This window comes from Bombina bombina, chromosome 3 (assembly GCF_027579735.1).
Source record: "Bombina bombina isolate aBomBom1 chromosome 3, aBomBom1.pri, whole genome shotgun sequence".
Lineage (NCBI taxonomy): Eukaryota > Metazoa > Chordata > Amphibia > Anura > Bombinatoridae > Bombina > Bombina bombina.
Window position 1 is genome coordinate 662652044 of NC_069501.1, and position 15313 is coordinate 662667356.

The following is a 15313-nucleotide window of genomic DNA, read 5'->3' on the forward strand; positions in this document are numbered from 1 at the left end:
GTAGGGAGATATTCAGGGGGGTAGTGTTAGGTTTATTTAAGGGGGGTTTGGGTTAGAGTAGGGGTATGTGGGTGGTGGGTTTTAATGTTGGGGGGGGTTGTATTTTTTTTACAGGCAAAAGAGCTGATTACTTTGGGGCATGACCCGCAAAAAGCCCTTTTAAGGGCTGGTAAAAGAGCTGATTACTTTTTAATTTAGAATAGGGTAGGGACCTTTATTATTTTGGGGGGCTTTTTTATTTTATTAGGGGGCTTAGAGTAGGTGTAATTAGCCTAATATTCTTGTATTTTATTTTTTTTGTAATTTAGTGGGTTTTTTTTTTTTGTAATTTAGTTTAGTTTATTTAATTGTATGTAATTGTAGGTAATTTATTTAATTAATTTATTGATAGTGTAGTGTTAGGTTTAATTGTAACTTAGGTTAGGATTTATTTTACAGGTAATTTTGTAATTATTTTAACTAGGTAGCTATTAAATAGTTAATAACTATTTAATAGCTATTGCACCTAGTTAAAATAAATACAAAGTTGCCTGTAAAATAAATATAAATCCTAAAATAGCTACAATATAATTATTCGTTATATTGTAGCTATATTAGGGTTTATTTTACAGGTAAGTATTTAGTTTTAAATAGGAATACTTTAGTTAATAAGAGTTAATTTATTTATATTTATTAGATTAAAATTATATTTAATTTAGGGGGGTGTTAGAGTTAATACATTTATTATAGTGGCGGCGAGGTCCGGTCGGCAGATTAGGGGTTAATAAGTGTAGGTAAGGTAGCGGCAACATTGGGGGGCAGATTAGGGGTTAATAAATATAATATAGGGTTTGGCGGTGTTAGGGGCAGCAGATTAGGGGTTCATAGGGATAATGTAGGTGGCGGCAGTGTCCGGAGCGGCAGATTAGGGGTTAATTGTGTAATGCAGGTGTCAGCGATACCGGGGGCGGCAGATTAGGGGTTAATAAGTGTAAGGTTAGGGGTGTTTAGACTCGGGGTTCATGTTAGGGTGTTAGGTGCAGACTTAGAGAGTGTTTCCCCATAGGAAACAATGGGGCTACGTTGGGAGCTTAACGCTGCTTTTTTGCAGGTGTTAGGTTTTTTTTCAGCCCAAACTGCCCCATTGTTTCCTATGGGGGAATCGTGCACGAGCACGTTTTGCCAGCTTACCGCTACCGTAAGCAACACTGGTATTGAGGGTTGAAGTGGTGGTAAATTCGGCTCAACGCTCCCTTTTTGGAGCCTAACGCAGCCCCTCAGACAACTCTCAATACCAGCGTTATTTGGAAGCAGCGGTAGGAAAAAAAGCTGCGTTAGCTACGCGGGTCTTTACCGACAAAACTCTAAATCTAGGCCTTAGTTAGCTTAGACCATTCCCTTGAAATTATGTCAGAGACAGCATCAGGTACAGGGAAAACCTCAGGGAGATTAGCAACAGTCTTAACAATGGAATTTAAATGATTACAAAGCTTATCATCAGAAATGTTAGAATCTTTAACCCCTAAAGTAATTAATTAAAACCTCCTATAAAAGAGAACAAATATGTTCAACTTTAAACAAAAAAGAGGAAATAGCAGGTTCAACATCAGATGAGAAGTCCTCATCCCCAGAGGAATCTTCACCATCTGAAGACAAAACAGTGTCCCTGGTATCAAGGCACATAGCACTTGTAGAAGGTAAAATCTGAACTGACATTTTACGCTTTTTTAAAGGCGGGAGAGTCCTGTGATAAACCAACAGTAGGTGCATTACTACCCAGAGAAACAGCATTAGATTGGTCTGATTGCATTGACAAATCTAAACATGAGCCACATAAATGAGCTGAAGAATGCACTTTAGCTCTCATATAATAAGCACACCTAATTGTCAGCTAGATTACGAGTTTTGCGTTATTAGTGAAAAAGCATCGTTATGGCCCATAACGCTGCTTTTTCCCTACCGCTGCTATTACAAGCTGTACCGCACACTTTTTTGACCGTCACGCAACGTCAGTACCGCACTTTAGGAAAAGTCCTTTTTCAATGGGACTTCCATAGTGCCGGTATTACGAGTTTTGCTGTGAAGCCAAAAAGTGAGTGGTACACCTTATACCGACAAGATTCGTACCGCCATCTAAAGTCAGTAGTTATGAGTTTTACGTTACAAAGCTGTAACATAAAACATAACTAAACTGCTACAAAGTACACTAAACACCCATAAACTACCTATTAACCCCTAAACCGAGGCCCTCCCTCATCGCAAACACTATATTAAATTTATTAACCCCTAATCTGCCGCTCCGGACATAACCGCCACTTAAAAATTTTATTAACCCCTATTCCGCCGCTTCCCGACATTGTTGTCACTATAATAAAATTATTAACCCTTAATCTGCCGTCCGCCCACACCGTCGCTATAATAAACCTATTAACCCCTAAACCTAACCCTAACGTAACCCTAACACCCCCTAACTTAAATATAATTAAAATAAATCTAAATAAAACTTACTATTATTACCTAAATAATTCCTATTTAAAAATAAATACTTACCTGTAAAATAAACCCTAAGCCAGCTACAATATAACTAATAGTTACATTGTAGTTAGCTTAGGTGTTATTTTTATTTCACAGGTAAGTTTGTATTTAATTTAACTAGGTAGACTAGTTAGTAAATAGTTATTAACTATTTAATAACTACCTAGTTAAAATAAATACAAATTTACCTGTAAAATAAAACCTAACCTGAGTTACACTAACACCTAACATTACAATAAAATTAAATAAATTAAATTAACAAAATACAATTAACTAAATTACAAAAAAAATAAACACTAAATTACACAAAATAAAAAAAAGAAATGATCAAAAATAAAAAACTGTCAGGGTACCAGGAATCAGACAGACGAGAAGGGCAAAAATAATCACACCTTTATTAATAGCAAAAAATAATAAAAAGTCCACAAGTCAAATAACAAGCCAGGAATCAAAACCAGAGCTGGTAGTCAGACGAGCCGAGTCAGGAGCCAAAGCGAATAGTCAGACGAGTCGGAATCAGGAACAAGGAAAACAGCAGAGTCAGGAACAAGCCAGGGATCAGGAACCAGGAAGGACGTCAGGAAGCCAGGTAATACACAGGAACTCTCACAAACAGGTCTGAGACAACGCAAAGGCAAAGCATACTGAACAGAGGCCCTTTAAATAATAAGTGATGACATCACAATTCTGAGATCTGTCTCCCAAGGATGATGCACACCAGTCTGGCCATAAAAGGAAGTGCAGGAAATGAGCAGCATCCCCCAAAATGCACCATAGTCAGGAAGAGAGGTGAGTAAAATGGCTGCCAGCAGAACATGGCAAGCAAAACAACAGGGAAAAAACCCTGACAAAAACAAATTACTCCTAATCTAATAGCCCTATCAAAATAAAAAAAGCCCCCCCAAAATAAAAAAAACCTAGTCTTCACTAAACTGACAATGGCCCTTAAAAGGGCCTTTTGCGGGGCATTATCCCAAAGAAATCAGCTCTTTTGCCTGTAAAAAAAACATACAAACAACCCCCCAACAGTAAAACACACACACAAAAAATAAAAATAAACCTAAGCTCCCCATTGCCCTGAAAAGGGCATTTGGATGGGCATTGCCTAAACCCTAAGCTAATAATAAAACCCACCCAATAAACCCTTAAAAAAGCCTAACACTAACCCCCGACGATCCACTTACAGTTTTTGAAGACCGGACATCCATCCTCATCCAGGCGGCAAAGGTCCTCATCGAAGCCGGCAGAAGTCTTCATCCAAGCGGGCAGAAGTCCTCATCGAAGCCGGCAGAAGTCTTCATCCAAGCGGGCAGAAGTCCTCATCGAAGCCGGCAGAAATCTTCATCCAGACGGCATCTTTTATCTTCATCTATCCGGCACAGAGCAGGTCCATCTTTAAGACATCTGGCGTGGAGCATACTCTTCTTACGATGTTCTCTGAAGAATGAAGTTTCCCTTTAAATTACATCATCCAATTAGAATAAGAATCCAATAGAATTCTATCAGCCAATAAGAATTAAGGGGGGAAAATCCTATTGGCTGTTGCAATCAGCCAATAGGATTGAGCTTTCATCCTATTGGCTGATCCAATCAGCCAATAAGATTGAACTTGCATTCTATTGGCTGATTGGATCAGCCAATAGGATGAAAGCTCAATCCTATTGGCTGAGGGCAAGAGCCAATATAATTTTTTTCCCCTTAATTCCTATTGGCTGATAGAATTCTATCAGCCAATCGGAATGCAAGGGATGCCATCTTGGATGACATAATTTAAAGGGAAACGTCATTCTTCATCGAACATCGTAAGAAGAGGATGCTCCGCGCCGGATGTCTTGAAGATGGAGCCGCTCCACGCCGGATGGATGAAGACTTCTGCCCGCTTGGATGAAGACTTCTGCCATCTTCGATGAGGACTTCTGACCGCTTGGATGAAGACTTCTGCCGGCTTCGATGAGGACTTCTGCCCGCTTGGATGAAGACTTCTGCTGGCTTCGATGAGGACTTCTGCCGCTTGGATGAGGATAGATGTCCGGTCTTCAAAAACTGTAACTGGATTGTCGGGGTTAGTGTTAGTTTTTTAAGGATTTATTGGGTGGGTTTTATTTTTAGCTTAGGGTTTGGGCAATGTAAAAGAGCTAAATGCCCTTTTAAGGGCAATGCCCATCTAAATGCCCTTTTCAGGGCAATAGGGAGCTTAGGTTTATTTAGATAGGTTTTTTTTTGGGGGGTTTGGTTGTGTGGGTGGTGGGTTTTACTGTTGGTGGGTTGTTTGTATTTTTGTTTACAGGTAAAAGAGCTAATTTATTTGGGGCAATGTCCCGCAAAAAGGCCCTTTTAAGGGCCATTGGCAGTTTAGTGTAGGCTAGGTTTTTTTTTTTATTTTGGGGGGGCTTTTTTATTTTGATAGGGCTATTAGATTAGGAGTAATTCATTTTTATATGTGATAATTTCTTTTTTTATTTTGAGTAATTTAGGGTTTATTGTTTTGTAATTTAGATAATTGTATTTTGTTAATTTAATTTATTTAATTTTATTGTAATGTTAGGTGTTAGTGTAACTCAGATTAGGTTTTATTTTACAAGTAAATTTGTTTGTATTTTAACTAGGTAGCTAGTAAATAGTTAATAACTATTTATTAACTAGTCTACCTAGTTAAATTAAATACAAACTTACCTGTGAAATAAAAATAACACCTAAGCTAACTACAATGTAACTATTAGTTATATTGTAGCTAGTTTAGGGTTTATTTTACAGGTAAGTATTTATTTTTAAATAGGAATTATTTAGTTATTAATAGTAAGTTTTATTTAGAATTATTTTAATTATGTTAAAGTTAGGGGGTGTTAGGGTTAGGTTAGGGTTAGACATAGGGTTAAGTTAGGGGTTAATATATTTATTTAGTGTTAGTTATGTGGGAAGCCAGAGGTTTAGGGGTTAATAACTTTAGTATAGTGGCGGCGGCGACATTGGGGGTGGCAGATTAGGGGTTAATAAGTGTAGGTAGGTGGCGGCGACATTGGAGGCGGCAGATTAGGGGTTAATAAGTGTAGGTAGGTGGTGGCGATGTTAGGGGCAGCAGATTAGGGTGTTTAGACTCAGGGTTTATGTTAGGGTGTTAGGTGTAAACATAATTTTTTTCCCCATAGACATCAATGGGGCTGCGTTACGAAACTTTTATTTCCGCGATCGCAGGTGTTAGGCTTCTTTTTTGGCGGCTTTCCCCATTGATGTCTATGGGGAAATCGTGCATGAGCACGTCAAAACACTGCTTGTATTTGGGTGCGGTATGGAGCTCAACGCAACCATATCGCCCGCACAAGCCGTTTTTTTGCAAACCTGTAATAGCAGTGCTATGAAAGGTGAGCGGTGAAAATAACGTACAAGTAATTAGCAAGCCAGTCATAACGCAAAACTCGTAATCTGGCTGAATGTGTTTTAACCTGACGTGTGTAAACCATCCGATGAGCGAATAAACTATAGAAAGACTAAAGGGACGTGCGCATCCCCAACAAGCATTAACCCAATGTGTGCAACCCATGTAAACCTAGAGGCAGTCGAGCAAAAAAAAAAAACTAAGTATGCCAAAAAGGTTCATACGCGCAAAACAGCAAGGGAATGGTGAAAAAGATCAGTTCGGGGCCATATATATTAGCGAATATATAAATAACTGTAAAAGTTCCCAAAACATAGCTATATGAGTGTCTAGATGTTAATAAAAAGATACTTACCAATAGACACTCATCCACTAGCAAACAAGCAGCAGATAGCTAAACCAGTACAGAAACACATCGGCCGAAGTTATGGAATAGGAGTATATTGTTGATCCATAATAGGAGGCAAAAGACAAGTCCCTGCGACCAATTATAGAGGGTTTATGAAAAATTTCCCATGAGGTGAAAAATGAATCACAAACCATAACCCATATACAGCCCTTTGACAAGCACTGTACTCTGAGGGGAAACCTGGCCACAATATACACGGAAAACCCCTCTCTGAAGAATCAAATGCACATCTTTACTCTTCAATCACCTCCAGCAGTGGCAAAGTAAAGACTGAGGTATTTGTGAGGTAGGTTTTTATAGAGCTCTTGGGGTTTGGGAATCTTTGCCTCCTCCTAGTGGTAGAGAAGAGTAATTCCCAAGAGTAATGGATCCTGGACTCTCACCACCTGTATGAAAGAAAGGTGATCTAACAAAGCAAGTGTACAATGTTAAAGGGACATGATACTCAAATATTTTATGTTCATGTGCCTAATAAAACAAACTTTGTAAACTTCCTCTATCAAACAATTTGCAGTAGTACTTCCTCTTAGTTTCACATTATAGTAAAAAATGACATGCTCTATTAAATTAGAGCATGTCATTTTAAAACTATCGACCCTAGACTACTGTGTCTTTTACCCCGCAAAGTGGTTGAACACATAGTAGAAATACCATTTGGGACTCGCAGAGCACTGCTGGTCCCAGTGAAAAACACAGCTGATCCAATCAGAAGTCGCGCTACTCATATATCGCTCAGGTCCAACAGTGCTCTGAGAGTCCCGAGCTGTATTTCTGCTGTATGTTTAACCCCTTTGCTAGGGGTTAAATACACAGTAGTTTAGAGTTGATAGTTTTAAATTACAAGCTCTAACGCATCAGAGCATGTCATTTTTTTTAACTATAATGGCCCTTTTACCGATTTTTTATTAAACCCTTTTAAATGCAAACATTATTAATATGGTGTATATACAGTATATATATATACACACACACCAGCACTTACACATTTTTTACTTTTTGCCAGCCTCCTGCCTTGTCATATCCCTTTAATTCTACCACAATACCCTTTTATGATTAATAAACCTTTGTTTCCTAAATATTAAGTCTAAATATAACGTAAATCCTTTGTTTCTATAGCATTTCATGTGTTTTATTATGCAATCTAATATGTGATGATTGTTTAATTCAGGTCTCAAAAAGCGCTAAATTTCACTTGAGCGCTACACTTGTAATATTAGCGTAATGAGTGTGCTAATAACGATCTCTGTGCTATCTATTAAAAGATAGATTAAAATGATTTTTAATGTTATATTTTTTATACCAGATTGTTTATGATGGTTTGTGTGAGGCTGAGCACACAATAACGCATCCTGCACTATTGATTGTGCTCCACTTGTAATCTAGCCCTTGATGTTTACACTGAAATCAATTAAAGGGATAGAAAAGTCAAAACGGAAATGTGCATGAATGCATTTCAATTTGAAATAAAAGCATTTTTGCTTCTAGTAAAAGTTATTACTGTTTCAGCAGCATACGTACATATGCTATGTGTGACTACTGTAAATTATCAGGATTCAAACACCATACCTGCTCAGAGAGCTAGTGGAGGTGAGTATTTTTTCAGTGAACACTTAAAGAGGGTCATGAAGCCCTACATTTTTCTTTTGTGATTTAGACTTAGCATATCATTTTTATTAAAGTTTACAGTTTATTCATATTTTAAAATTTACTTTGTTTTTATGGTTTTCTTTGTTGAAGAAATATTTAGATAGGTAGTGTGCACATTTCTGGAGCAGTACATGACAGGAACACTGTTGCCACCTACTAGCCAATGTATAACATAGTTATAAAACTGCAATCAAACTGATATCCTATGAAACAGCAATCATTATAATGAATTGGACCATATAAACTTTGCAAAATGTAACTTTATATTGTACCTTGAATGTATTTGTCACCATATGAACACAAATAAAATATTACAATGTAATTAGTGTGTTTCAGGGTGGCATAATATTTATAGATAACTGTTCTTTGAATCCTTACACATGCACAAATCTAATGTCGTCATTGGGCACTGTTAGCACGAGATAATATCTTAAATATCATACCTTCTTTTTCATCATTGTTTGGGTCTTGTTTCAAGGCATTCTGATGTGGTGTTGGTTCTGAAGAAGTCTTTTTATTGAGAAGATAGAAAAATGTTTTAGTTTCATTATGGGACATTGTTAATATAGTTCACAATGAATTTAATGTGTATGCATTGCGTATTCTTTATCCTGATGCATTGACTATAGCATTATAAAAATTACTCTAATGATTTTAATTTGGCCTTTCAAGTATCTTTATTTGTATAGTGTTCAGGATCATATTTACATGCCGGCATGCCTGAGCCCAGGTAAAGCAGATGCTCCTGTCAATTTAAGCTTTATAACAAGTGCATGCTCAATTGTCAGTCCACAAACAATCATATATATGGAACATTAAACATTAAGGGATAGATTACAAGTGGAGCGATATTTTGTTATCGCTCATAAACGCTAACTGCGCTCAAGGTAAAAAATTAGCACTCCCAGGTTAATGCAGATATTACAAGTTGAAAATAAAAAATAAAGTTAGTGTGTGACCCAACGCCTCGGGTGCGCTAACTTCAAGAATTCGGATATCGCAAAAGCCTTTTTTTATTTTATTGCTTGCGTTATAATCTAAAACATTCCTATGTTCTTCAATTAGAAGAAAATATTTTTATTTTTAAATATATTTATATATATATATATATATATATATATATATATATATATATATATATATATATATATATATATAGAGAGAGAGAGAGAGAGAGAGAGAGAGAGAGAGAGAGAGAGAGAGAGATACTGTAAGTAAAGATAGAAATATTTAAAAAAAAAAATAAGCGAACAAAAATTTGAAGTATTCAAAACACATAAAATATATTAAAATTAAAAAAACATGATATTGCATATTTCAAGGTATTTGACTCTGAAGGGCTCAGAAGTGTGTCTATGGGATAGATTTAACAAGGACCGAATGGCCCTTGTTCCCCTTTGCTTTCGTGCAAGCCTTCAGGCTCGCCAGAAACAGAAGTTATGAAGCAGTGGACTAAAGACTGCTGCTCCATAACTTGTCCGCTGCCTCTGAGGCTGAGGTCTTCAATCCGCCCGATCCTATATGATCGGGCTGATTGACGCCCATTGGCCACAAATCTGCAGGGGGCGGCATTGCACAAGCAGTTCTGGTGAACGGCTTGTGGAATGATAAATGCAGACAGTGTATGCTGTCGACATTCATCAATGTCTGTCGGACATGATATGCTACATACATACCCCTATATATGTGATATATGTGTATAAACATGTATTTTTGTGTATATATGAGTTTATATGTATGTGTACACATACATGTTTACACATAAATATACATGTATACACATATATAGACATACACACATACACACACACTCATTGGAGCCCTTTCCAGTCAAAGACCTTTGCCATATATCATATCCCTTTATTAACCCTTTGAAAACATTTTTTCCATATAAATGTTATATTTTTTATTAAATATGTATATATTTATATGAGTGTATTACTTTATTTCAATATGTTTTACATGTGTTTTGTGCAAACATTTTTAACTCTTACACTTTACTTCAGGTCTTGGTTCACGCTAATTCTTCTAGTGCTATTTGGGTTTTCACTTGAGTGTAATCCATAACTTTCAACTTATAATATATATATGTAATATGAGCGATATTTAATGTGGTCACAAAATCCATTAAAAGTAATGGGTGGGCTAGAGTGATGTAGGCCGCACTAAACTTTTTCTGGTAAATCTAACTTACCATGGACTTGTAATATTAGCTCAGTCCAGCGATACTGCCTATCGTGTTTCTGCGTTAATATTAGCGTGCCACTTGTAATCTGGGCATAAATAAATTCTAGACATAAATAAGCTTGCAGATTTTTAAAATGATATTGTTTAAATATTGAAAAAATAAGTGTAAACTATCAGTTTCCATATAGCAATAGGCACCACCACATTGAAAACTATGCTTCCTTAGGGTTAAAAGCCTGTTATCTTATCTTATCTGTAGAATAAATTAAGTACATTTTAAAATATCCTCATTTAGATGCAACAAAGAAAATTACCTAAATATCCCTTTAAGAAAGTCTGATTCTGCAGCAAATCTATCAAAGCTCCAATATTATGCTGTGCCCACAGCAATGGAAGAACAAATCTGAACATTTGCAAAGTCATTCAAGGAAGAAAAATAAAGAACCTTGTCTTTTATACCCATGGTGTTTTTTCACCTCTGTATAAACACATCCAAAGGAAAGGGACACTTTCCTACAAGCAAACTAAACATTGTGCAAACCAGCAATGTGTTGTCATGCTGACTGGCTCCCCACAACACCAGTCTTTTACTTTTGTCCTTTGCCAAGATCAAACACATTTAAATATTAAATACAATAATAAGGAACTATTGTGACAACTGTTACTGAACAGCAGATACAGAGCTAAATCTACACATTTCGGATATAGTTACAGCTATTAATAATTTGCAACACAGTCTGGCAGCGGCATTAACAATTTACATGTCCTACTTTGAAAAGGTACATAAATAAACATTTTGTAGACAAGTGTATCATTTATACAGAACGCCGTGATGTGTAATCTGGCACGATAAACAGATATAGCGTAAACTACTACTTACTCTCTCATTATTACTTGTCTCCACATCAAAGAGAATCAGCGGTTCGGAGCTGGCAGGATCTTCACAAACTGTTTCTAGCTAAGTGTACAAAGAGAAATAAAATCTTAGCATTTAGTGTTTTTTATCTCACATTTATTCACCTAGACCGATGACTGGATGACCAAGTAGAGCATACAGGTTTAGCAGAGTGGCATACTTCAGATTCACATTGCCTTAGCCCCAAGCAAATTACACGAATATGAAACCCACTTTTGTTTTCATTTATAATTCAGAAAGATCATACAATTTTAAACAATTTTCCAATTTACTTCTGTTATCTAATTTGCTTTATTCTCTTGGCATCTTTTGATGAAGGAGGAGCAATGCACTTCTGGGAGCTAGCTAAAAGTCAATGTCAACAAGCATATATGTGCAGCCACCAATCAGCAGCTTCTGAGCCTATCTAGGTATACTTTTCATCAAAGGATACAAAAAGATAACACAAATGAGATAACATAAATGTCAAAGTTATTTTAAATCACATGCGCTATCTGAATCATGAAAGAAAGAAAAATGGGTTTCACGTCCCTTTTAGATGTATTTCAAATATTTCTTACAATAGAACTGCTGGGTTATGTATATTTTGATTTATTTTAATTTTAGTAGTGTTTATCATCTTTCTGGTAGGGATGGGTGCTGGCAGACAATAAACCACATTAAATATATGTGTGTGTGTGTGTATATATATATATATATATATATATATATATATTTATTTTTATACATGTGTATATGTAAGATATACAGTATGTAAGTATATACATAAATATACATACAAACACACACACACACACACGCACACACACACATATATATATATATATATATATATATACACACACACATATATACATATATATATATATATAAATATATATATGTCTGTGTGTGTGTGTGTGTGTGTTTGTATATATATATATACCCACATAAACATTTATATCTATCTATCTATCTATCTATCTATCTATCTATCTATCTATCTATCTATCTATCTATCTATCTATATCCATTACAGGCCTTTACATTAACCCTTTAAGTACATGCCCTTAAGGGCTTCTCTCTGCTGTGATCTCACTCAAAATAGCGAGATTGTGCTATTTCTGCATGCCCCATGAGTGGGGCACTGCATAAATAAATTTGTAGAGTTATCGATGCAGAGAGGGCTACTCGGTGGTGCCAATCGCTGGTGGGTGGGAGGCTAAGGAGGGAGGCGGGTGGGACCCATCGCTGGAGGGTGGCGGAAGGTGGGCGGGAGGGAGTTGCGCCCAACTATTGAAGAAAAAACCCCAACAACTCACTGAAAGTGGCAGGGAGGGGGAAGGAGGGAGTGGAGAGGGGGGATCCTGGTTATATTGCTGAGTGATGGGAATAGGAGGGTTGGTACGTCGATCTAGGAGGGGGGGAGGGTAATGAGGGGGGCAGCTACACTACAGAAAAAATGGCTATTTTTTTTTTTAAGTGCCTAATTTGCAGCATACTGGGTACTGGCAGACAGCTTCCAGTACCTAAGATAGCGGCAATTAGGTAGAGGGGGAGGGTTAGAGAGCTGTTTGGGGGGGTCAGGGAGATTGGGGGGTAAGGGGGGATCCTACACTGCAGAAAATATATATATAAAAAAAAATGATGGAAAAAAACAAAAAAACTTTTATTTTAGTACTGGCAGACTTTCTGCCAGTACTTAAGATGGCGTTGACAATTGTGAGGTGGGGGAGGGAAGAGAGCTGTTTGAGAGGGGTCAGGGAGGAATCAGGGAGTGGGATGTATCAGGTGGGAGGCTGATCTCTACACTAAAGCTAAAATTAACTCTACAAGCTACCTAATTAACCCCTACTTTGCTGGGCATAATACCAGTGTGGTGAGCAGCGGCATTTAGCGACCTTCTAATTACCAAAAAGCAATGCAAAAGCCATATATGTCTGCTATTTCTGAACAAAGGGGATCCCAAATAAGCATTTACAACCATTTGTGCCATGATTGCACCAGCTGTTAATAATTTCAGTGAGAAACCTAAAATTGTGAAAACGTTAACATTTTTTTTAATTTAATTGCATTTGGCGGTGAAATGGTGGCATGAAATATACCAAAATGGGCCTAGATCATTACTTTGGGTTGTCTACTAAAAAAATAATATAGTTTTGATAAGTAAATATATTAAAAAAAGGCTCTATTTCTGTTTAAATTTAGTGATGGCAAAAATGCTAAAAATGTTTTTGTCTGAAATGCCCGGTCCTTAAGGGGTTAAAATACCTTGTTATATACCATATACATTTGAACTCATTTATTTTAATGCATTTTTGTTGTATTTGGTGCAACTATTTTATAGCCCTAACCCTTTATGCAAGGTCTTCAGTACTGCTAGTTTGATAAGCACAAATTTAGTTTTTACTCGAGCGGTTGTGTTTATTTTTAACATGTAATACCACGTTAAAGTTAGATTGGTCACATTATTGTTATCAATACTCGCCCTAATCTTACCTCGCCACTTGTAATCTAGCCTTATGTCAGCAGTGTTTGCAACAATGCTTGTTGCAAAACACTGCTGACATAGAGTACTAAACATGAATGTATGGTGCTGAGCTCATATGAACATACCTAGATTTACTCTTTAACAATCGATATCAAAAGAACAAAGAAAATTTGATAAGACAAGTAAAGTGGAAAGTTGTTCAAAATTGCATATTCTATGTAAACCTTGAAAGTTACATTTTTGCTTGACTGTCCCTTTAATTCTAAAGTTTGCATTCAAACATATTAGGCATAATTCAGTATTAAATCTATTAGTCACTATGTTTTACTTTTGCTCTGGCTGTATATCTTTTGCTTCTGTGAAGGTCTCCCAAGTCAAAATGCCCTGCAAAACTTATGTTTCATACATCTCTCTGTATGCTTAGCAAATCCTAATGTAGCAAAAACAGATATTCTAGTTCTATTGTATATGTAATTTGAGGAGTTTACTTATTAACAGCTGTGCTTTTAATGGATTGGAATACCATAGGGGGAAAAAAACATACTAGCTGAACATAAAATAGCACTTAATAACATATTGCAATTGGAGGGGATATTCATATATATTGCAGTACTAAATATCTTTTTTAAGTATTAAAATAATTATTTAAAAAAACCCAACATAATTTATGTAAGAACTTACCTGATAAATTCATTTCTTTCATAGTGGCAAGAGTCCATGAGCTAGTGACGTATGGGATATACATTAGTTACTGGAGGGGGCAAAGTTTCTCAAACCTCAAAGTGCCTAAAAATACACCTCCTACCTCACTCATACTTCAGTTTAACGTATAGCCAAGAAGTGAGGTGTAAAAAAAGGAGTAAAAAGCATACAAAAAAGAGGAACTGGAAAAAATAATGTGATTTATACAAAAAAATCATAACCACAAAAAATAGGGTGGGTCTCATGGACTCTTGCCACTATGAAAGAAATTAATTTATCAGGTAAGTTCTTATATAAATTATGTTTTCTTTCATGTAAGTGGCAAGAGTCCGTGAGCTAGTGGCGTATGGGATATAATACCCAAGATGTGGAAGTCCACGAGTCACTAGAGAGGGAGGGATAAAATAAAAACAGTGATTTCCTCTGAGAAATTAGATCCCCCCCAAAAAATTAAGTTTTCTTAAAGAATTTCAAAAGAACTCAAAAAGGCAATAGAATCAAGCTAAGACAACTGCCTGAGGAACCTTTCTACCAAAGGCTGCTTGCGAAGAAGAAAACACATACAAATAATAACATTTAGTAAAAGTATGCAAAGAAGACCAAGTTGCTGCTTTGCAAATTTGATCAACCGAAGCTTCATTCTTGAGAACCCAAGAAGTGTCAACTGATCTAGTAGAATGAGCTGTAATTCTCTAAGCTTCGGGAATCAAAAGTCTGAACCAAAAAAACAGAGAAATAACAGAGACTTTCTGACCTTTCCTGGAGACAGAAAAAATAACAAAAAGACTAGAAGTCTTTCTGAAATCTTAAGTAGCCTCAACATAATATTTCAAAGCTCTTACTACATCCAAAGAATGTAAAGTCCCTACAAGAGTATTCTTAAAATTAGGACACAAAGAAGGAACAACAAATTCCTTATTGATGTTGTTAGAGTTCACAACTTTAGGTACACATTTAAATGAAGTCAGCAAAACAACTTTATCTTGAAAGAAAAACAAATAAAGAGACTCACAAATGAGAGCAGACAATACAGAAACTTTTCAAGCAGAAGAGATAGCCAAAAGAAAAAAACACTTTCCAAGAAAGTAATTGAAT

At 36.3% G+C, this 15313-nt stretch overlaps 1 protein-coding gene across 1 annotated transcript in view; it reads right to left on the bottom strand.

Annotated features, from left to right (window-relative positions):
* REPS2 (RALBP1 associated Eps domain containing 2) overlaps nt 1-15313 on the bottom strand; it is a 611369-nt gene that overhangs the window by 191657 nt on the left and 404399 nt on the right. Inside the window, exons 10-11 of the mRNA XM_053707397.1 lie at nt 11011-11088; nt 8387-8453 (exon numbers count right to left, since the gene is read on the bottom strand). Of these exons, the coding sequence (XP_053563372.1) occupies nt 8387-8453; nt 11011-11088 (145 nt within the window). The remainder of the gene's footprint in view (nt 1-8386; nt 8454-11010; nt 11089-15313) is intronic.